Source organism: Cibotium barometz, chromosome 8, assembly GCF_041138505.1.
Source record: "Cibotium barometz isolate CiBa-2024 chromosome 8, ASM4113850v1, whole genome shotgun sequence".
Lineage (NCBI taxonomy): Eukaryota > Viridiplantae > Streptophyta > Polypodiopsida > Cyatheales > Cibotiaceae > Cibotium > Cibotium barometz.
The window spans coordinates 20,008,301-20,033,636 of record NC_141053.1 but is presented as its reverse complement, the minus strand read 5'-3'; the positions used below and the strand labels follow the sequence as shown (position 1 = coordinate 20,033,636).

Here is a 25,336-nt window from a genome sequence, read left to right as displayed (position 1 = left end):
CTGATTGAGTATAGAGGGTCTAGGTGAGTTTGACGGATCCTGGATATGTGCCTAAGTGGCCATAAGAGCGTGTATAATATCTCCCAAGGTGATGCATACTGATTGAGTATAGAGGGTCTAGGTGCCATCAATAGCGTCTAGGCATTTGGTTCTCCAAATCTGCCATGCCGCGATTATAGCAATGATGTCCTAGTAAAAGTCCACTGTGCCATGAAGTGATACAATCTATGAGAATCCCAAGATGTACCGTCCTTTAAGAAGTGACATTACTTGGTTCACAAACTGTTTACTATGCTGTATCCCATGATTCCATTCCCTTAGAAAGGCAGTGAGCCTAGATTGTGAAGATTTGAAAGAACCCTGTACAGGTTCCCAAGTGACCATAACAGTAAGTATGATATCTCTTGAGATGATGCATATTGACTGAGTAAAGAAAGTCTGGGTACCATCAATAGCCTCTAGGCATCCGGCTCTCCAAATCTGCCACGCCATGGTACTGGTGATGATATCGGAGTAAGTTTCCTTTGCACCATGAAGTACCCTCCCTCAAGAATTGACATTATGTACCCTTGCTTTGCAGCTGGAAGTGGTACACTGCGAAAATCCAAAGATGTACCCTCCCTCAAGAATTGACATTACGTGGTTCACAGACTCTGCACTATGTTTATGCAGCACATGTTAGACAGGGTGCATCTGGCTCTCCAAATTCGCCATGTCATGATACTGACAACGATCTCCAGTAAGAATGCACTACACCATGGAGTGATACAAACTATGAGAATCCCAATATGTACCTTCCCTCAAGAATTGAAATTAGCTGGTTCACAAACTGTGCACTATGCTGATGTGGCACATGATTTTGAACTACAAGGATCCTTTAATGTAGGGAAGTGGACCGTGAATGCTGCCATTTTTTTAAATAACTTTGCAATCTTATGTGACCATAGTCACTCACAATCTCAAGGTTAAGGGCCGCTCCCGGCTTCGCCCCTTTCCGACCAACTGCTCGCGCAGACAATAAGCTGAAGGTATTTAATGAGCATGGGAAATCTGGAAAGGTTTTCACATGCTGTATTCTCTAGCGCTAATGCAATTGTGCATGGTGTGCGATTCAAGTCTCCATTCTGATTTTCCAAAGGCTACTAAGATTTCACTGCATTGTCAAGAGCCGTCACTGTAAAAATTAAGTCACAAAGGCATAGTGTTTCTCATGGGTTATGACAGAGAATTGGACTTGGTTGTTTCATTGCAGGCAATGAGTTTGACTAAAGAATGTTCCTTTAGTATAATTCTTTAGTCTTTATCAAAAGAACTGGACTTTGTAAATCGCAAGGAGGTTGAGAGCTGGAGCTCCCCCTGCGCTTGACTGTCACCCCCTCTGCCTTCCCGTCCCCCCTCCCTCCTGCACACTCTGTGGGCCTATGCCTCCCCCCCTCCATCACCCACCCTCCAGCCCACGCCTGCCTCCTCCTAAGCCCTGCCAAGCAGCCCTCCTTTGTGCCTCAGCTGCCAGGATTCTCCCTCCCGCCCTCCTTTCCGCCTATGCCTTAGCCCTCGTCTGCCTCCTCCCCGCATTCCACCTTTCTGCTCTCCCTCTGCCCTTTTTTGCTCGCCCCCCCCGCCCCCTCTTCTTTTTTCACCTGTCATTTCTTGCCACCTGCCCTTCTCCTTCCGTCGCTTGCCCCTTTTTTCCAGGCCCCCTTTTTTTGCCCTTCTGCGCCTCTATCCCTGTCCTCTTGCCCTTTCCTTCCCCGCCCCCTCTTCAGCAGTTTCCAGCATCCGGTAGCAGTTCTTTCGGTGAGAGTTGGCCTTCTTTGGTCTTCACCCCTTCAGGAGGACTCCATGGCAGCCGCTCTCATCCCTGACCGAGGCTGCCACCCCTTACCCATCTTTTTCTGAACTGGACCTCCAACTCCTTGCATCGACAATCGCCTCCCTAGAGGCCTCCACCTTGGTTTGCAAGATTGTGGGTAGCCACGTGGTGCGTGGACAGCTTAGCGATCTTCTACAGGCTGGCCTTATTGGCAAGCCAGGGAAGATAACTGATTTTCATCCTCTTGGGTACGGATACTACCAGCTGGAGTTTGATTCACCTGTAGCATTGGATCAAGTCATGTAGTTGAGCGCTGTCACACTGCGAATGGCCCGGGCCTTCTTTGCGAGGTGGCAGCACTACTTTGCTTTGACCTAGCATCCGACCTGGCAGGTGTCTTGGGCTTCCCAGTTATAGTTTGCTTTCTTGGCCTCAAGAAGGAGTACCTTCCCCTACTCCTAGTGATTGGTAGAGTTATCGGGAGAGTGATGGAATCCGCTTCACTGCCGCTTCGGTTCTAGCTCAGAGGGCAGGGATTCCACTGAGTGGCCGTCTGCTCACCCCACTGAGGAGCCTGCCACTTCCTCGAGCCAGATCCCCTCACCCTTGCCTGCCCCCCCCTCCCTCGTTCGCCTCCCCTCCCCCCCCCTCCTTTTCGCAGGAGTCTTGGGGTAGCCATCTTGATGCCATCCCGTTTTCGGAAGCTGGTATTTTCAAGGAGACGGTGGCTTCCATCGGCATTTGCATGGTTCTATATAACTCTAGGCCTTCCACCCTAGAGAGGCACGCTGATGTTCTCTTTCCCCCTAAGTGCAGCCCAGGACGGTACTTAGCATGGAGTTCGTGTTTGCCGCCTTTCACAGGCAGGAAGTAGAGCATTCTCACCATCTACAGGACCTACGGATTACTGACATGGTCACTCATTTTTGGCCACTGGTGTAGATGGAGCTGGGTGGCTTTGACACAAGGATCAGGGTGGGGAGTTGGTGTTCTCCAGCCTCGAGGTGCTCCTCTTTGTATTTCTTCATGTCTCGATGGCAGTATCCCTCTTCCTCTCCTATAGATACCTTCAATGTGACAGGTGGAGTCTAGAGTATCCCTACTCCAGGGCCCGGATAGAGTGGTTCCACATGGAGGGCATGATTCATTACCACCTGCTGGTGAGGATTGTCCCAGGATGGATTGTGATTACGCCAAAGCGACGCTTTTTATCTCATGAAACATTTAGGGTTTGGTAGACTGTTGTGCTTGAGGAGGCGCGAGATCCTCAGAGTGGAGCTTCATGGAGCTGTAGTCGGTGGACCTTTTTGTTGGAAACAGGGTTGCAGCAGTGCGCGCGCGCGCGCGCACACACACATAGTGGAGGAGCTCAAGGGAGCACACAATGAGATGATAGATAGATAATGAATGTGTGCTATACAAAGATGATAAGTATACCCCAAGATAGGTGTATACTAGCATGGGGGAAAAACCTCCTAAAGAGAGAAAAAGTGTCCCGGTTGGTCTGAGTGTGTTCACACACATCACTACCAAATATGGCTACAAATCCCTCTTGGGAGTGATGATGTGAACAAGGGGTGAGCTAGCACTAAGAGTACAGAGATGTGCTAGGCTATTTGGACTGTGAGAGGGAGCCCAAACTAATTCCCAAAGGGAAGTAAGTTCAAAGCTTTGCGAAAAGCTTCAAACTTCTCTTGTGAGAGAGCCTTTGCGAATAAGCCAAGCTGATTTTCCCTGCGGAGCATATCTCCCTAACATAATGATAATGCACATCAATGTATCATAGCGCTTTGACTGTCAGTAAAGATTGCACATGTGGGTGCAAAGGTCTCACCATAGTTAATGTCTTTTTCATGTGCATAACCTTTTGCAACAAGCCTTGCTTTTAATCACTTGACACTATCGTCAGCTTTATATTTAAGCATGTAAACCCATTTCGTGTCAATGGCCTTCTTGCCATGAGGCAAATCAGACAACTCCCAAGTATCATTTTTTAATAAAGCATCATATTCAGATTGCATAGCACTTATCCTCTGATTCCTTTGCTTCATCAAATAAGAGCATGACCTGCGTCGACATGAGATGCATGATGAGAATCTGCATGTGTTCTGCTAGGCAAAGGAGTGGCCAATTTGTTGTCATGTAGTGTTTGCACTAGTCATTTTGGCATACTTTTTGACTCCTCAATTTGCTTTCTTTCCTCATCAACTGCATCATCCACACTTGCCTCATCAATAGACTAATTTGTGGACTGAAAAACATGTTGATTTTTAACCCGTGTGCTGATTTTCAGCATTTCTTTGAGTACCCAAATGCTCTACATCAATGTGTTCTGCATTGAACAATAGAAGGAGAGTGTTAAATATGTCTTGCGAACATACATTTTACTGTTTTTTACACGAAAGCAAGGGCTGAATTGTATCTTCCACAAATACAACATCTCTACTCACAAGAATCTACATGGTAATAGGATGATAGAGATGGTAACCTTTACTTTCCGAGCTATACCTCACAAAAATACATTTAACAGCCTTAGCGTTAGGTTGTTGTGTATTTGCTTAGACACAAGTACATAAGAAAGACAACCAAAAATACATAAGTGAGCCATAGAGGGCTTTCTACAATTCCAAGCTTCAGCAAAGCCGTTGTAGGACACGTGTTCAAAACATAAGTTGCACACATGACTGCTTCTAGCCAGAAACCATAAGGTAACTCTTGACTTTGACCATACAACGTGCCATCTCCATGAGAGACCTGTTTTTGTGTTCAGCTACACCGTTTTGGTGAGGTGTATAGAGCACAATATCAATCTTACATGCAGAAACATTTTCAACCATAGCAACAAAGTGCTTAAAGCACATAAAAACCTCTGATTTCTGTTTCAATGGATATACCTAGGTATGTCTGGAATAATCATCAATGAATGTGACAAAATAGAGGTAGCTCTCAATAGATGGTGCCCTCATAGGACCACATATTTTTGGATAGCTCTAATTGAACCATCTTTGGAAAATGATGCAGAATATAGTCCTCACAGACATGTTTGATAGGGGCTTCAAGATGTGGTAGCTCGGAGACCATGTCATGCTTATGCAAACGCAGAAAATTGCCAAAGTTCAAGTGACCAAAGCATGCATGCCACAACTTAGCATCACCCATTGTCTTTGTGGCAGAAATTGTGTATACTATTGAAACATACACCCCTAGAAGGATGGGGCCAAATGGACCATGTACATGTGAAAGGGACCAAATCACTTAGCTTGTGGGTGAAGCTTCTCTGGCACCTAGTTTTGTGCTAAACTACTTGTTTTGGTGAAACCACTAGGTGGTATTGAGTTGTATGGGATCTATAAAAGGGCACTTGACTATGAAGTAATCAAGCAACTATTTGCCCAATATCATTGTCTCTCTTTTGTGCACAACCCTTTCTACTATTTTTACTCAATATGTGTGAAGAACCGACTGTTCGGGAGAGCCAAGGAGTTGTGCGATGTAAGCGGAGGTGAGGCGCTACCCATTAGGCAGCAGTGGGAAGTTGTGGAGGAATGAAGCGCAGAGAGATGCATCAAGAGTAGGCAAGGGAGGAAAAGAAGCGAGACTCTATAAACCCAAAGTGGCTAGCTGGTTGGGTGTAAATAATTGGGTAAATTATGGAAGTTGTGGTTGGGGATCAAGGAAATTTACGGTGAATGGGTTGGTGCAGGATGGAGTGGCAGGAAGGTGGAAGGGGTGGATGAAAACAGGAGAAGAAGAGGAAGGGCGGGATTGTTGGTGGCGTACATGTGGTGGAGAAGAAGAGGAAGGGCGGAGTTGGTGGCATACAGGTAGTAGATGGGGTTGGCTGGAAGGGGGCGGTACAGCCTCCTCATCAGAGGGCATATACTTGTTGTCGGAAGAAGAGGAGGATGAGGAATCAAATGAAATTAAAGAGGGGGTTGAAAAAGTTACCTCTGGGACCACGGTGGAGGTGGGAGGCGGGGACGGTAGTGTAGTAAAGTCATGACTTGGTGCATGCGATCTCAGAAAGGAAGTATGAGATGAGGGAGGTGCGGTAGTGCCACTGTCGTAGGCGATGGTGCTGGGCCCAGGGTTCTCCCCCTCAGTAAAGTTTCTGTCCGTGGCCTAAAAAGATGCTCACACAGAAGCTTGGGCCGTAGAAGGTACCTGACCCATTGGGCGGAGGAAGCGGGCGATGGAATGTTGGTAAGGCACAGGGGTGCGGGGTAAATCGTTAGCCATCATAGTAGAGGAAAAGGATTGGCAAACAAGGAAGAGGAGAATAAAAAAGTACCCTTGAGGGTTGTTTTAAAAAAAAAGTAGGAGATGAAGGGTAATGGGAAGAGGGTGCTGCGGCTCGGCAGGGAGGTGCAGTGGGTTTATTGGCGAGGGGGCGGTTAGAGGGTTGATGGAAGGTGATGGAGGGAAAAAGTGAGGAAGGGGCTTGATGGGTAGGGGAAGGCGGTGAGGGTATGTAGGTGAGGCAGGGGATGGGTGGTGATAGGAAGTCGCGAGGATACAAGGGGGTGGGTGGTGAGGATGCCATGTTGGAGGGTGAGCGTGCCAAATATTAGTGTACCCGTATAGCAGGGTTGGCTGCCAGGCACACTGTAACTCGCGGCGGTGCCCAGGGGACTAGGGCCTTTGACACACTTGTTGATACCATCAATGCATATTAAAACATTTAAACATGGCCACAACCTTAACATATATCCATCATCATCACTTTGCATGAAACATAAAAGCTAGACAAAACATCCACAAATGCTGAAAGTGGAGCTTGCACGTGTGACACCGCATAGAGGCCGGAATGGGCCGACACCCCCCTTTGGAGTATTTTATTACCCAAGGAGAATAATATCATGTACAAGCTTTGAGGGCCTTACTCTCCCCACGGGAGATGCCGGATTATCCATATACAAATGCCTAAACACAGCCCAACACGAGGCAACCAAGCTGGAACATAGGCTGTAGAAATGCCGAGCCAACAATATAATCCATATACCTCTGTGTGGGTACTGATTCTTCCCCAAAAACCACGGGTCTTCATGCAATAGAGCTGGTATAGCAAGTACAACTCTCCATTGAGCCGGTACAGCAGGTACAGTGGCTGGTACAGCCGGTACGGTGGCTGGTACAGTAGGTACAACAAGTGCAAATGCTGGTACAGCATGTACAGTGACTAGTACAGTAGGTACAGTGGCTGGTACAACAAGTATAGAAGCTGGTACAGCCAGTATAATGGGTGGTACAGTAAGTACAGAAGTTGGTACAACCGGTACAAGGGTTGGTACAACAAGTACAATGGCTAGAAATCATAATAAATGATTAAATACCCTTGCCTTCAGTATTTCTTCGCGATGATGGAAGCCTCCAAAACAGTCCCCAACAGCCGGTATTTTTCATGGGCAGCCTTCAAGTGAGAGAGAAAGAGAGTAGCCATCATTAGGGAAGCCTTCAACGGTGGCAGAGGCTAGCGTGCAGCAAGAGAGCCTCCATTAATGAAGAGAGAGGGCTCCAATTTATAGATTTGGGTCTCCCATGAGCTAAAATGGCAAGAGAAGGCTACAATGACAAGTGGAGAGCCACACAATAGCTGAAGTGACAAGTGTGAGGCCACTTGTCTCACTTTGATCCATTTTCTAACAAGTGTCCACTGTCAGGCCACTTGTCTCACTTTGGTCCACTTTCTTGCCACATGTCCCAATCTAAGAGATGGGTTCTTCCATAATCTTTACCTCTAAAAATATCCCAACTAGTAGACATTCTGTCATAGACACTTTGCCAATTCTTGGTATCTGCTCAATTCTAGATGTAATGACGCGAACAGAATTTCCATCGGAGTCGGGCCAAAAATAGCAATTCTCCTAAATTTTTTTTTTCAGAAAGAGACTTCTATTAAGTATGAGAAAAACATACAACAATCATAGCTATAAGCCGGAAGAGAATAGAATCACCCCAATATGTAAGGTGATTTCGACCAGTGAGGAGCATCATGATGCTATGTAAGACCTGTGGTACTAGAGGAAAAGAAGATGCCATGGTCCCATTCCCGCATAAATATCACACGCTTCGCCTGCGCAGAACGAGAGGGCTCCTGAATGCGAGCCCAAGTAGCCATAAGAGTGTGGATGATATCACCCCATATAGTACTAATGCACTTAGACCCAAAAATCTGGACACCCTCAATAGCCTCCGTGCATTTAGCTCTCCAGATCTGCCATGCTGTAATACTGGCAATAATCTCCCAACTGGTGTCAATCCTCTGTCTAGGGGGTGCATAATCAGAGTGAGGAACATCTTGCAATAAACCATGCTGGGCAATACCTCTACGAATGAAAAAAATAGAATCTGTACCACTGCCCTCATAAAAAAGTTGCGGACCAGACTGGGAGAGCCTTGCAACTGCTCCCTAAGTCACATGCATGGTTGGGCTTCTCAATTTGCCCATAAGTTGGGCTACAGGACCCCAAATCTGCTGTGCAATGCTGCACCCCCATAGACAATGTTGTACGGACTCAGAATCTGCCGCACATCTAGGACAGGAAGGTGCTACACCGAAAATTGATCTCCACTGATTGGTGGGGAGACCACCATGTAAGAATAACCAAAAGAAATGAGAGATCTGGCTCCTTCTGTATGAGTGTCAAAGTCTATGCCAATATCTGCGCTGTATCATTGGAGAAATATCATAGCTCTCCCAATGAGGCCTGAGAGTAGGGATCCTATGCATCTGTCGAGTGAGGAGAAGCCTTGCATTTCGAACAGTGAAACTGAAAAAACGAAGGCTTTTCAAAGGATTGAAGGTATCAATCCACTCCCACTCTCCTGGATCGCACTAAAGATATCTGATAGGACTGCCACCATATAGCCACAAACACCAAGAGCCATGAGTCACTATCTGAGGAGAAGGGTCAATGAACCAGAGCTTCCTCGAGCGACCAACAATCCTCACTGGACTAAGCCTAGTGTTTGGTATGATCTCCTCCATACTACATCTCCTCAATCTCTCACCAGGCATGATAGAATACATGAGGAAATCTGTATCCTCCTGGGGCCTGGCAAAGCAATGACCTGCAGAGGTATGCCTATCCTCGAAAGAACTCCCAGCCAACTGGGATGATAGTCTCTGTGAAAAGTCCCAGAAAGCCACTCATGCGGAATAGCTGCATCAATCTGATCAATACGAATGCGAGAGCCCCTAAGATGCTGAGTGGATGCAACTCTCCGATCCTCCGGAAGACTCTTAAAGGTCTTCCAAGCAAGAACTGTGTATGTGCATCTCTCCCATCTTGACCAATGCATATAACGAGTTGCACCAAGTGGCCGAGGAGCCTCATCCCTAATGTTGAGTGGATGCAACTCTCCTAAATTTTAGGAGTGTGGTCCTTTGTATTCTAGGATAATCTTCCATTCCCAAAAGCTTGTACTTTCCAAATATTTAGACATCTTGGAGTCCACCAGACTCCTTTCATACTGGGAAATGTCCAGGCTGGTGACATCCTCTCCGACTTCTTAAAAGTTGTCCGCAACTTTAAGCTTCAAGCCATATATTCGAGATATAATCATGTCCCATCGAGTGGGCGAGTCTCAAAAATCCAATATAATGGAAGAATCCATGTCCCAAAGAAATGAGTGAGACTAAATAAGTCTCCATAATACCAATATCAAAATCATGTCCCAAAATAAATGGGCGAGAATTCCGTGGAAGATATGCTAGACACAGGCACAAGAGCCAATTGTGTCTCAATCACCAATATCAATGAGATAATCATATGCCAATGAAAATCACCAACCAGGTGCTAAGACACTTAAATAAGTGCCATGCACAAGAAACTAGTGCCTCGCATAGAAACATGTGCTATGCACACAAAGTAGTGCCATTCAAGAGCACAAACCATGGTGACAGAAAAGCTGGTTCTCCATAGTTCTAGCAATCCTTTCTCCCAATCCCAATAGTTCCCATATTCTCCCATACAATCCCAACTCTGATCAACAAGCATGGTGTGGAAACAATGAAACACTCACTCCACAATCGCAACATGAATCCATGTGTATGGTGGAGTGTTCATAGAATTGCCCTCTCACAATTCCAACATGAATCCATGTGTATGGTGGAGTGTTCATAGAATTGCCCTCTCACAATTCCAACATGAATCCACATGCATGGTGAGATGAACAATGAACCTCTTGGCCTTTGTATGGGGAGATAGTGATTCTAATATGGCATAAAGATAAATAAATCCATGTCCCAAATAAATGGGCGAGACAAAACAGTCCCATAAGTCGAGATATCATAATCCAAGCTCAAAGCACACAAACATGTGCCAATCTACATGACCCTTGGCGTACACATAAGTCCCTTGCCAACCAGGTATCATGTCCACTTTACCACTTGCACTCCGTGTTGGTACTCTGACCACACACCTTGGATGAGAGGTGGGCTCAAGTAACAAGATAAAACAATCACTCGCAGGCATAGATAGCGTGGTGTTCCATAAGCATTTCTGCTACACATAGTTTATAGGCATTTCGGCCACCAATAGTTTGTAGGCATTTCGGCCACCAACTCATACTACCCTACCTATGTTCCCTTCCATCTGCTCTCTATTGTTCCACCCACACATGGTAGAAACAATCTTCAAGAGAGCACGTAGGACAAGAGAACACTACACAGGGTATGTTGTGCTTGTCACTACTCTTTGAAGTGCCCATGTTCCCTTCCATCTGCTCTCTATTGTTCCACCCACACATGGTAGAAACAATCTTCAAGAGAGCACGTTGTCGTGACGTGGGCGGTGTCGCTGGGAAAGCGCGAGGCTTCTGGCTGTGAGAGTAAGTGATTGAACTTCAAGGGGCATCACTAGCAAAAGCTAGAACCATCAAAGATCGAGTACCCAACTATACATGTGCATCCTCAAAGCCAATATTGGACACATGATACATATAATAAACTGACATTAACATGGCTTGTTTCATCTCATATGGCTTTGCATTCCAGAAAGTCACCTTGTGGTATTCACATGAAGATATACATGGCCATCATGGAGCATCAGTGGCTCAACATCCAACAAAACTATAAAATCAAACCCAACATAAACACCTCATATACATGACCAAACCAACCATCTTATGGTTCCTAAACCCAAGAAAAACCATAACATTGTGACCTCATGATCAGCAGCAGCGTCTTCATCTCGTGTAAAATATCTGGCCCACAAAAATCGATTCGTTGTCTTTGTTGACGGCTGACTCCTCTGGCCAGAGTAGTATCCCTACAGCACCATGCACAGCAGCTGCACCCCCGTCTGCCAGCAAGCATCAGATCCTCTGTCTGCAAAGCATTTCTATGTAGAATGATACTGTAAACATATATGACGAGTGTCTCAAGGCAATTTACTGTTTGCAAGTAGTGTAATACTCATCAGCTAAATTCCAGCTGCTAGATCCTCTCTCTGTATGCCTTGCAGTTGCGCTCAGAGAGCTTTTCCCGGCAACTTCACGTGCCCAGTGGCCAACTCCCATGTTCAGCAGCCCATTGCTCTGCAGCCCTCACACCAGAACACACCCGGGGGCTCTCTTTCCCGTCGGCTCCCTGCCGTCTCCCAAATGCACACACGGGGCTCCTCTACATGGCGACGTTGGCCATGCCCCCTTCTCTTCGTTCGCTACTCGCCAGTAGCCACAGCCATCTCCAGCCTCTCTAACAGTTGGTTAGGGTCCCTACTGCTTCTGTGCTGTCGACCCTATTGGTGGAAGAGCTCTTTCCCTACAGTCGATACCACACACCTAGGCTTCAAAGCCTTCGCCACCACCGCTTCTCACTGTTGCAGTCAGTTTGGCGCCCCCAGTTATCGCTTGCAGCTCTCCTTTGGAGTAGAGCAACCCAGTCGCCTTCAGCTCTCTGCAGCAAACGCCTGCACCCAGTCGACCAAGGCAGCCACTTCTCTCTGCCTCCCACAGCTTTCAATCTCTGAGCCCAGGCGACGGCGACAACTCTTTCTCTTCTCCCCCCTGGCGACTCACACCTTCGCGATTTTTCCCCGTGCTGCTGGCCACACTTCCCTCGCTTTTGCGACCACCTTCGAGAACTTCATACTGGCGGCTCCATTGGCTGCTACGTGGCCATTCCTTTTGTAGCCATGTTTGTATTATACCATATATATATTTTAGAATTTCAATAATGGCCACCGTACCTTCTTTTCACACCATGTCAAGGCATATTGGCCTCATCCTCTTTAATTGCCCATGCCCACATACCTCAAATGCAACCTTGAGGGCCCACTCATTTGGACACGCATACAACTCAAGTGGCCGAACAGTTGAGACCATCTCCAGCTACGTTCCGGACAAGCTTGCTTCCAGAATTTCAACTTTGTCCCCGCAGATACACTCCCATCAAAACCAAAAGCCTGACTGCCGCATCCACGACGCCATACATCCCATATGTACACAGGCACTTAATCCCATGCATCTGGATTTGCATTTAATAGCCTCACATGCATGGTTTCACACCATAGACGTGCCGTGGCACGACATCCGCCCCCTCTAAACCTGCACATCCTCTGGTATGTGCCACAGAGGTCCTGGAACTCACTGCCCAGGCATTATTTGCACACCAACATTGGTATATGTACAAGCATCAGCAATCACATCTGAATGGTTCTGCTTTCCCACCTGGATCAAATACCAATCGCTTTTGGCATATGTGCGATATCCTTTGCTCATATGAAGCCCTGTCCTCACTTAGATTCTCTGCATATGCATGATTACCCTCATCATTCAAAGTGGGATGCTCTTCAAAATGATTTGCTTCAAAAATTTCCTCAGGCCATGTTTGAAGCCTTTGCACCACATATTGTATGGCCACACCAAGTAACAACTGCATTAATAGCATGGAACACACACTTTGTAACATCCCATCCAAATCTACTGTGCCCGGATCCAGCTCACCCACTGATAAACATTCATTCTTCTCATCCAAAGACGGAAAAGCATCAACACATACAAAGTCCAACAAGGCATCATCGAGAATAGCCTCCAGCTCTGAATCAATCTCATCACAATCATTTGGCTTACATATCACCTGCACATCCTCACTTGCAACCAACAGTTGACTAGCATCAAGCATAGAAGAGTCCAAAGCTGATGGGGATCTATTATATACCATGAAATCATCCAATGCATCATCTAAGATAGCATCCAATCCAGGATCAATCACATTGAAGCCATTATCATCTTGCAATCCCACATGTTGATTATCATGAACATTCATACCCCCATAGCTATATCCATTTGGTTGCTCATATGCAGCCTCATAAGGCTCTGTGACCACACTTTGCATATCCTGCATGTTATCTTGATACCTGTCTGCAGATGGGCTTAGAATTATGGGTCCCTCACCCAAGTACCCTTGAATCTGTATATCATTGAACCCTGCATGATCCAAAAAGACAGATTCAATTTCCCTCTCCAAATCATCATCATAAACATGCTTCCAAGCTCGAGATTGTTGCTCACAAATGTGGTTGCAAGGTAACCCTGACACTGATGACATAGCATCACCCTGTTTATTGTTGGAACACCCTGTTAGCATTCCAAGATAACCCAAATCCAAAGAACCTTGGCAACCAGCCTCAGAAGCAACATCACTGTTGGAATCACCCATATCACTCACCCCCTCTAAATCAATCACACATACTTGTGGCCCATCTGCATATTCATGTACATCATCCTGCTTATAAGCATCATAACCAGATAAGAATGCAGTAATGATAGCATCTTCTTCTTGTCTTAGATCTTCAAACTCTGCAATCATGCTTTCAGCAAGAAGCATTGGTTCCTGCTCTTCTTCACACATATGATACGACACCTGAGGAATACCCTTCGAAACACCTGTCCTGAAGCTCTCTGAATCAAGTGTTTCCTCGAGCATAGGCATACATACATCATGTGGTATGATCATAGGACCCTGTATGTCTGCACCCTCAGAAAACAGATTATACTTGCACAGTTCACCCATTGCATCTTTATGAGGCTGTAGCAAAGCATCCTTTTTTGCACTGTGAAGGCCTTGTTGCTCACTAATGGCTTTTTGCAATCCCAATTTAGCATAAACAGCCTCCACAATCTCTGTATCAGCCTTGAATAGCAATTGATTGTCCTCCATAAGACATGCATCAACAACCGCTTCTAAATTGGCTCGGATTGTTGCTGGAACACTATCACAACTCACATTATACCTGGAACTCGCATAAATAAGTGCATCTGCAAAATCATTCCATCGTTTGGAGTGATACTCTGCTAGTTCCAGCACTTCATCTTTTAAATCAGGACTTACAAGGTATGCAAAAGATGCAATCATCATACTCTCTGGAACCCCTTGATTCTTCATCTCTGTCTCGTAACACCTTAGATAGCTTTCTGGATCGTAACCATCAAATATATTGACCCTGTCATATACCAATTGCATCACAATTTCCACGGCTTCCTGAATTCGCTTTTCTTCTTCAATCTTCCTGAACCGCTCTTCAAGCTCTTTCATCTCTGCATATAAATGCTCCATTTTGCTAGCCATCTCTACGTACTCTCACCCCAGCGGTTTCACGTCGGGTTCACCAAAGCTGTCGTGACGTGGGCGGTGTCGCTGGGAAAGCGCGAGGCTTCTGGCTGTGAGAGTAAGTGATTGAACTTCAAGGGGCATCACTAGCAAAAGCTAGAACCATCAAAGATCGAGTACCCAACTATACATGTGCATCCTCAAAGCCAATATTGGACACATGATACATATAATAAACTGACATTAACATGGCTTGTTTCATCTCATATGGCTTTGCATTCCAGAAAGTCACCTTGTGGTATTCACATGAAGATATACATGGCCATCATGGAGCATCAGTGGCTCAACATCCAACAAAACTATAAAATCAAACCCAACATAAACACCTCATATACATGACCAAACCAACCATCTTATGGTTCCTAAACCCAAGAAAAACCATAACGTTGTGACCTCATGATCAGCAGCAGCGTCTTCATCTCGTGTAAAATATCTGGCCCACAAAAATCGATTCGTTGTCTTTGTTGACGGCTGACTCCTCTGGCCAGAGTAGTATCCCTACAGCACCATGCACAGCAGCTGCACCCCCGTCTGCCAGCAAGCATCAGATCCTCTGTCTGCAAAGCATTTCTATGTAGAATGATACTGTAAACATATATGACGAGTGTCTCAAGGCAATTTACTGTTTGCAAGTAGTGTAATACTCATCAGCTAAATTCCAGCTGCTAGATCCTCTCTCTGTATGCCTTGCAGTTGCGCTCAGAGAGCTTTTCCCGGCAACTTCACGTGCCCAGTGGCCAACTCCCATGTTCAGCAGCCCATTGCTCTGCAGCCCTCACACCAGAACACACCCGGGGGCTCTCTTTCCCGTCGGCTCCCTGCCGTCTCCCAAATGCACACACGGGGCTCCTCTACATGGCGACGTTGGCCATGCCCCCTTCTCTTCGTTCGCTACTCGCCAGTAGCCACAGCCATCTCCAGCCTCTCTAACAGTTGGTTAGGGTCCCTACTGCTTCTGTGCTGTCGACCCTATTGGTGGAAGAGCTCTTTCCCTACAGTCGATACCACACACCTAGGCTTCAAAGCCTTCGCCACCACCGCTTCTCACTGTTGCAGTCAGTTTGGCGCCCCCAGTTATCGCTTGCAGCTCTCCTTTGGAGTAGAGCAACCCAGTCGCCTTCAGCTCTCTGCAGCAAACGCCTGCACCCAGTCGACCAAGGCAGCCACTTCTCTCTGCCTCCCACAGCTTTCAATCTCTGAGCCCAGGCGACGGCGACAACTCTTTCTCTTCTCCCCCCTGGCGACTCACACCTTCGCGATTTTTCCCCGTGCTGCTGGCCACACTTCCCTCGCTTTTGCGACCACCTTCGAGAACTTCATACTGGCGGCTCCATTGGCTGCTACGTGGCCATTCCTTTTGTAGCCATGTTTGTATTATACCATATATATATTTTAGAATTTCAATAATGGCCACCGTACCTTCTTTTCACACCATGTCAAGGCATATTGGCCTCATCCTCTTTAATTGCCCATGCCCACATACCTCAAATGCAACCTTGAGGGCCCACTCATTTGGACACGCATACAACTCAAGTGGCCGAACAGTTGAGACCATCTCCAGCTACGTTCCGGACAAGCTTGCTTCCAGAATTTCAACTTTGTCCCCGCAGATACACTCCCATCAAAACCAAAAGCCTGACTGCCGCATCCATGACGCCATACATCCCATATGTACACAGGCACTTAATCCCATGCATCTGGATTTGCATTTAATAGCCTCACATGCATGGTTTCACACCATAGACGTGCCGTGGCACGACAACGTAAGACAAGAGAACACTACACAAGGTATGTGAACCATGAGTTCCATAAGTCCAATGCATCCCAAATAAAGGGAGCCATAAAGAATAATCCATAAACCTGAGGATAGATCCAAATTCCTAGAAAAGAAGTCCAGGAATCCATAGACCTGTATACCATAATTCTTGTATACCATAACTCTTACCACATACTCCGTGCTAACCACACACCTTGGAGTAGAGGTGGACTTTATCCATAAAAGCATCATATCCATGAGATATCCAAAGATTTCTTCTCTATAAACTTGGACAGATTCGTCCATAGAAATTGCTTGTGAAGCCCAATATCTATATAAATCTCGTCCAAGAAAGAAATCTCCATAGATATAATCCATCCCAATAAAGGGAGCCATAAACAATGTTTCCCTGAAACCATCTCAAGGCAAACAACAACACCTTTCTCCTTGCATAGCTATACAAGGGTTAGTGAACATCAAAAAACACTTCACAGCAAAAGCACTAACTTTGCAAACTCAAAGTATACTTAGCTTTTCTTTGCCAGGTTTGTCATGAAGCCAAAAGAAATATCTCGTCACCATATCCTTAAGATATCCTGATATATATCTCCATATAGCTTGCCTGTAAGCTTGATAATATAATCCACAATATCCATATGGAAAGAGTGCTAAATGTGTGCACATAAAGTCAACTCCATACTTCCAAGATAAATTTTGTGAATTCATAAATCCTTAGACTAAGCTGTCTATTGCTCATGCTCTTGCTTCATAGGCTCTGAAGTGGCTGGCCATGCTTAATAGCAATGATGGTAAGTGTGGTCCCCACTTGAGATCTTTTCTCTTCCTTATTGATAAAAGGAAGCCTCCGCTTCCAAGAAAGCCTATGCTCTGATACCAATGTAACTCGCGGCGGTGCCCGGGGGACTAGGGCCTTTGACACACTTGTTGATACCCTCAATGCATATTAAAACATTCAAACATGGCCACAGCCTTAACATATATCCATCATCATCACTTTGCATGAAACATAAAAGCTAGACAAAACATCACTTTGGTCCACTTTCTTGCCACATGTCCCAATCTAAGAGATGGGTCCTTCCATAATCTTTACCTCTAAAAATATCCCAACTAGTAGACATTCTGTCATAGGCACTTTGCCAATTGTAATGACGCGAACAGAATTTCCATCGGAGTCGACGGGCCAAAAATAGCAACTCTCCTAAATTTTAGGAGTGTGGTCCTTTGTATTGTAGGATAATCCCCCATTCCCAAAGCTTGTACTTTCCAAATATTTAGACATCTTGGAGTCCACCAGACTCCTTTCATACTGGAAAATGTCCAGGCTGGTGACACACTACGTGGTGGCTCTTCTCTGGACATTATGTTCGGAGTTCTCGATGCTCACGGCGCAACACAGAAGACACTATGGAGTGGAACACGACACAAGGAGAGACGAGACTGCGGAAGGAAGGAGAACACTTGCACTACTCAGAGAACAATAATACATGTCCTTCACTGTACCATGCACACTCAGCAGAGGTCACAGTGAAGAGGACGACGCAGGTCAAGCTAATGATAGAACAAGGGGTACAAAGTGGTATGAAGAATGAGCATAAGGATGTCCTCCAAGTGAGATAAGGCTGCACGATAAGGATGTCCTCCAAGATGGGACAAGGAGCCATATATGCGTGAGGTCGAGTTGGTGGCATCTCCTATCTTTGGATGCCGTGGGTGGGAGCGTAGCCTTTGGTGGAATCTCTCATCTCTGGAGATGCCGGTGTAGTGTCAGTCGGTGCCGTTGGAGCCTTCAATGCACTGGAGAAATCATAGTCAAAGAGTGTATTCTAGTGTGTACTAGGAACTAGTTTATGAGTCTTTGTGTGAGAAAGTGCCACGTGTCACTTTAGGAGTTATCCCATAAGCATATGGTACTTGAGTGTGTTTACTCTATAAGAGTGATGTACTTTCTTGTGTGTCACATCAATCAAATCAAGCTATCTTGGTCTACATGTAAGTACTTGTTCATTGCTTTCATTTCCTTTCATTTCCATTTCATTATGTTTGCCATCTTTTCTTTTTGCACCTAGAGTTAGCTTGCTCTCCTATTCCTTCATGTGGTATCAGAGCCATGCTTCTCCATGGGCAACCCTTGGGGGTGAAGGCCGACCCACAAATGGAAGTTGGTCTTCCTTATTTGGCTGTCCATCTCCATGCTAACTCTTGCACAAGCTGCCACCATCTTGCCCACAACCACCATCTCGCCACCATCTTGCCCACAACCACCATCTCGCTCACCTTCACCTACACTAGTCAGTCCCTTGAGCTGGCATTGGCGCAGGCAAGGCTTTGGCAACAACAATTGGCTGCACGCAGGGGCAAGGCTTCTGAAAAGAAGGCGGTGTCACGCAGTGCTAAGTCGGGGCTATAGTTCCCGGTGGTGGGCAGGATTGCTCGCTTTCTCAAGTCTGGCAAGTACGCAGAGCGAGTAGGAGCCGGTGCTCTCGTCTATCTTGCCGTTGTGCTGGAGTCTGAGAGAACAGCAATGGCTGGGCCTCGTCCCCCACTGGCCGCGCTCCGGTTGCATGAAGTCGTCGCAAGTCCTCAGCTGCTCACGCCTTCTCCATCGTAGCCCCCACAGTCTTCTCCATCGTAGCCCCCACAGTCTTCTCCATCGAGCAAGCGATGAGGCGTAGCTCAGCCATTTGTTTGGGATGAACCTTTATTTCTTGGCTTCACACTTCACCACAGATAGGGGTGCTTTCACATGAAGCTAAATTCCATTGCAAAAACAGTAAGTTTTTCAGTTCAGATTTGAGTCATGACTTCGCTATCTTCTAGTACATTGTTCATGGATAAGTTCAAGGGGGAAGGCTTTCCCACATGGCAAACCAAGATGCAGCTGTTACTTATGCGTGAAGGAGTCTGGGAAGTTGTTGAGAACGACACAATTGATGCACTTGATTAGCCACAAAGAAAAATTTGGAAGCAGCAAAATGCTAAAGCCATTGCCCTCATCGGTCTCTGCTTGGCGGACTCTCTCATTCATCACGTCAACTTTACATCCACGGCTAAGGAGATCTGGCATCGATTGGAGAGGATCTTTGGTAACAAGGTCACTAATTCCAAAGTTTTTCTAAAATTGATGGTTTTATGAGCTGAAAATGCAAGACAATGAAGAGCTAAGTGATCATCTCTCAAAATTTAATTCTCTTGTTCAACAATTATCAAGATGATGAGGACAAGATGGCAGTACTAATCAAAAGCATGCAAGGCATTTCTCGCTTGGAGTAGACCATTGAAGTATTACGCCTGGCCGCTACTACATATGATGACTTGGTTGCTCTTCTCATTGAGAAAGACCGCCGGAACAAGGAAACCACTTGTACATCCTTGACCTCAAGCACTGAAGAGGCGCTTATCTCCGCCAGCAGATGGAAAGCCAACAAGAACATCATATGTAGATACTGTAAGCGGAAAGGTCATATTGAAGCCAATTGCTTCAAGAAGAAGGAGAAAGAACAAGAACAACACCATGCTAATCTTGTTGCTGATGAACCACCAGATGAGCTTCCCGAAGATCATGCACTTTCTGCCCATGTCACCCTCGATGAGGATGACAAAGATTATTGTTTCTGATTTCTTCTATGTGTGTATGGGTGCTCTGCCCTTGCATTATACATAAAATGGATGAAATAAACAGTGTGATGTGTGATGGTCAATAAGGGTCCTCTGCCTTGGGTTGTCTCTCAAAAATGTGTATTGTTTTTACTTAGATATGAAGTATTAACACCCAGTTCAGAGTAAGGGGGGGGGTGACGAGTGATGGTTCTCAGTGCCGGTCGCAAGTTGACTGAGTAGTCACTGACACACGGGAGGTGTTGGTCAGTTGGACTGGCTCTTTGCAGCAGTATTGCGGTGGAGGGGGGATCGGTTTACTCCTTGCGTATTGGGTCTCACACTCTTTGCTCTAAGGGGGGATGTTGGAGAAATCATAGTCAAAGAGTGTATTCTAGTATGTACTAGGAAGTAGTTTATGAGTCTTTGTGCTAGAAAGTGCGACGTGTCACTTTAGGAGTTATCCCATAAGCATAGGGTAATTGAGTGTGTGTTCACTCTATAAGAGTGATGTACTTTCTTGTGTGTCACATCAATCAAATCAAGCTATCTTGGTCTACATGTAAGTACTTGTTCATTGCTTTCATTTCCTTTCATTTCCATTTCATTATGTGGGTTGGCTCCTCGCCCACCGTGACTTGGAGGCTAGTTGAGGTTTTTAGTGGATCCCGAGCGGCACCCCTGGTTGGTATTGACATTTCCCCGGAGCAATAGCTAGTCCCTCTTCTTTTGAGCATTCCGGGGAGGAAGTTGTAATGCTAGAGTTTAGCTAGGCTTTCCTTAGCTGGCCGAGTCATGGTGGTGAACCAGGTTCTTCTCGCCACCATGTGGTACATCACTTCTTGTTGGTCCTTCTCCGGGCATGCATTGGTCACGTTCATCGGTTGATCCGCAACTTCCTTTGGGCTGGTAGTGAGGCTTAGAGAGTGATCATTCAGCCTTGCCATTGGGGTTGGGGGGGGGATGTGGGGGGCCATCATTGATCCCTCTATTCAGAGTCGAGCCTTGTTGGGCAAGGTTAACTCTGGAAGGACTTTCTCTTGGCCTTAATCTCAACACGCACCCCCATTCTGAGTGGTTCTTGGCCCCGAAGTTTGAGATGGATTTTCACAGAGATGTGGGCCTGCTTTAGCTTAGCATTTGAGGGCAGATTTGCAGCCTGCCTCCTTATGCTTGCTTGGGACCACCACCTTAGACCAGCCCTTTAGCAGTCCTCCCCAGCTTCAGGCAAAGGAGCACCTTTCATAGCCTTTGATATAGAACTTTCTAGCTTGGTTTCCCATTGGTCACATGCTGGGTGCGCGTTTGCACGTGTCGTGGGGAGCTTTGAGCATGGGCCCAGTGCAGTCCCTTGGGGATTGGTTACTTTTCAGATAGCTTCTCTTGGAGGCCTAGGCAAGGAGCCTCGCTGGGATATGAGGTAGGGACAGACTTAAGCCTTGACATTGACTCTTCCACCCCCCGGAGTGGCTTACCCAGATCCGGACCCTCCTCCCCCATAGTGGTTGGGAGTGTTCATTGGACATGATATGCATTTGACAGTGCATGGTGCTGACAAGAGTCCAACCTTCCTCACTTATTCTATCGGGCCTCATGGCAGACTTATCAAGGCAGAGCCCCTTGCAAGGATCTCAGTTGATACACTCTGCAAAGAGTGTGGGTGATTTGTTTCCACGAGCATGGTTGGTACATCGACCCTCCATGGCCAAGGTGGCCAGAGAGGGCTTTTGGTGGTTATGGTTATGGGAGGGACGCCCGCTCATGCACTTGCAATGGGACCCAGGAGAGTGGACAGGATCCCTTTGCTAGCTGGCACCCCCTTCTTTGCTTATACAGCACGGCTAGGCCAAATACTTGAGATTGAGGGCATTCCAGCAGCAGCAATAGCAGGGCATTGGTAGTCCCAGGGCCTCCCCCCTTACTTTCTTTAAGGTTTCTAGAAGAGGTTGTGGGTTAATTTTCAACTGTCGCGGCATTTTCTTTTCCTCTAGTCCCACAGGTCTTTCAATGGCACCATGATGCTCCTCAGTGGTTGAGATCACCTTACATATTGGGGTGATTCTATTCTATTCTGGCTTATAGCCGTGATTGTTGTATGCCTTTTTTCATACTAAATAGAAGTCTCTTTCTTGAAAAAAAAAAGGCCGCAGAAGATTACACTCTTTCTGTGGCAGTTAGCCCATCGGAGCCTAGCGATTGGCACTTGCTTGGCCATCGAAGGTAGATCAACAGTCTATTCAAGGTGTGGCCATCCATACGGGTCCCAATGCCATTGCCTTTGGGATTGTCCAAAGACTCAGTAGGTTTGGAAGAAGATTCTCCGCAGCTTCACTATGGACCATGCTCTCCCCCAACGTCAGGTTGCTCAACATCAGATCTCAACAACTCCAGCTGCGGTTCCCTCTTCAGTTCACTGGACTCCAGGCTCTTGCTAGAGATGGGAGATTTGTAGCAGTATTGCTGTGGGACATATTTGCTGAGCTCATTGTATAGCAAGGCCATCAAGGGCACCCTCACCCCACGAGCGGAGTCCATCAGGAGCATATGGCTTGATCTCATTCACACCCTTTGTGGATACTTTCTGAAGCTTTAGGATGGCTCTGATCGCATGCGGAAGCGTGGCGCAAGGCCTTCCCGCGGACGTGGCGTCATGGCCTGTTTTTCATTGATAGTGGTGGTGAGGCCGCCTGGAATTATAAACCACTGGTATGGCTGTGCCCCCCCCCCCCCCCCTTTTTGTCATTTTGATTATCGCTCTCTACGGAGCTATGTTTGTACTCGTGTGTGGCTGTTCTTTTTGGAAACTAATAGAAGGATCTCTTTTCTGGAAAAAGAAAAAGAGGAAGTGGACTTTGTGAGGCATTTTTTGATGAGCCTACATTTTTATGTGATAGAAATAGATACATGAGAAAATTTGTCTACTAATACAAACATGAATGTTTGCAATTGGAAATGCATCTTGCATGTGCTCATTTTATAATTCACTTTGCATTCGATATTTTATTCCAATGAAAGCATTGCAATCAACTACCAAATTTTGACACACTGAGCTTTTTGCTAACTTAGCTTATTTTTATTTTCTTTTAACCAGAAAATGGAGAGCGTAAGAGTGAACATCTACTTACCTGATGACACCTTCAAGGTTTTGTTTGAATTTTATAAATTGCTGGCACATAGCTTTTGAGTTTAATTAATAAAGTGGAATAGGAGATCACTATCACGTTTGAAACACACTAGTTTAAGGTTCCAACTTACTTCTGCGCTCGCCCAAGACTGACTCTTATTGTTACTATGCTAGAACCTTGTCAATTACTTAGCACCACTGCAAATCATCGTAGAATCACATTATAATAAAGGAAAAATATAAGGGTTTGGCTAGCACTCGCTACCCAACCATAGGTTTCAAACCACACACAGTGGTAAGCCACCCACCGAGCTAGACGCCGGCACAACCCTAGCAAGCAAGTGCCCAAGAAGCATGTGCGTCCCATACCACGCACCCCCAACCATCTTGACTGTCACTGGCACTATCACTAGTGGGCTAACCACTAGTTGGGACCCTTGGGATGCCCCAGCTCCAAGGTAGATCCCCACAACTGGAACTACTCACAAATGAGCCATAATCCCAACTTTATAGCCACTTGACCAGTTCACACTGCTAAAAGAATTGTTCGACCGGCCTCTAACACTAGACACATTATGTCCATACAACAGGGGAAATAACATTCTCCCCCTCCTAACGAGAGGAAGACTGGGAGACAAAGTCTGGGAGACAAAGTTTGGATACTAGTGTCGAAGTGAAGCAACATTCTCCCAAGTGTTGTCTTCATCAGAATGGTCTCTCCATCTAGTCAATTACTCGGGAATAATCCGATTCCTAAGGGTACGGTCCCTACAATCCACAATGGACATTGGTTCATGGGGAACAAAGATAGATAGATCCTTAAGTCTCGTGAGCTCCTAGTTAGAAACTAAGTTATCGCCTGCACCCAGCACCTAGCACTATTGTAAGAAAACTCTACTAATGGAAGATAATCTTCCCAATAAGATTGTCTCAAAGAGACATATGCACGCAACATATCTTCCATGGTCTGATTTACACGTTATGTCTGGCCATCAGACTCAGGATGGTTAGATGAACTCATACTCAACTTAGTATCTAATTTCTTGAGTACTTCAGGCCAGAAAAGTCCAGTGAAATTTGGATCTCGATCATTGACAATATCAATCGGTAAGCCATAAAGGCTAAACAACTTTGCAATAAATAAGTTAGCAAGCTGTACACCCGCCGAGATTTTCTCTTTTGTGGGGATGAACGTAGCCAATTTGGTGAGTCGGTCAACAGTCACTCAAATGGCATTATTCCTTTTCAAAGTCTATGGTAATCCAACTACAAAATCCATAGAAATACTATGCCATTTCTTTTCAAGTATTTCCAATGGCACAAACAAGCCACCATGTCTCAAGCGCTCAGCTTTATTGACTTGGCATTGTTGGCATTTGTGAACATATTGTTCGACAACAACTTTCAACGTTGGCGAGAAGAAATCTCTTCTTGCCAAAAGCTCAATCCTTAGCACACCCAGATGTCCAGTAGAAGGCGTGTCATGACACTCAAACATGATGCAACTCCTTGCACCATCAACATCGGGTACACTGACCTTTTCCTTTCGGAAGCGCAAGCCATTCCAAATAGAGTTTTTTTTTTTCCCATGAAAAGATCCTTTCATTAGTTATAAAAAAGTCCAATGGACTACAAACCCTCTCCTGCTCATAAGAAGGCAGAGCAGAGACCAATCAAGGCAGCCAGGGAGACTCTCCCTAGGTGCAGAAAAGTACAAATAAACTGAGAGGCTATATCATACAATAGGAGGGGGGAAAATCCAAACAGGTGGTCTGTAGTGCCAGCGGGGGGTACCCGCGTGTAGATTATAGAAAGGGCCGCTGCGCCAAGTGGTGTGGAAAGCTTGGCGTCGCAAGATCGCTCGATTCGAGTCGCCCCGGGGGATGCGGTCACACTATCCTCGCAGGGTGTGAATCAACTCCTGCCAGATAGCCCGAACAGTCTCTGCTGGTGGCTCCAGTCTCCCCTCAAAAGCCGTGAAACAACGGGCTCTCCAGGTGAACCATATGGTGAGGCTGTTGAGGAGCTCCCATCGTAAATCCCTCTCCTGTGTCGAGAAATCCGGTGAACCATATGGTGAGGCCGGCTGTCGAGAAATCCGGTGAAGGAACAAGGCGAGGCTGGCCCCCAATGAATCTGATGGCCTGGCTGGCCTGCTCTGTCTCGTATCCCATAGCTAGCCTTGACGAAGTCGACCAAGCAGCGCCTCCCCACGTATACATTCCCTCTGGAGAGAGGGGGGCCAAAATGCGCAGAATCCTCAGCCAAATCTGCTGCGCCTGTGTGCAATCCCATAGGCAATGTCGCTGTGTCTCCAATGGGTAGCCGCATCGGACGCAGGCCGGCGGAAGGCCACTGTAGACAAGCCAGATGCCAACTGTAGAGCCCTTGTGGGCAACCAGCCACTGGAAA

The 25,336-nt window shown here is 46.3% G+C and overlaps 1 protein-coding gene across 1 annotated transcript in view; it reads left to right on the top strand.

Annotated features, from left to right (window-relative positions):
* The window catches only part of LOC147636009 (uncharacterized), a 204,395-nt gene that overhangs the window by 45,133 nt on the left and 133,926 nt on the right, over nucleotides 1-25,336 (top strand). Inside the window, exon 8 of the mRNA XM_086801453.1 lies at nucleotides 22,892-22,942. Within this exon, the coding sequence (XP_086657579.1) occupies nucleotides 22,892-22,942 (51 nt within the window). The remainder of the gene's footprint in view (nucleotides 1-22,891; nucleotides 22,943-25,336) is intronic.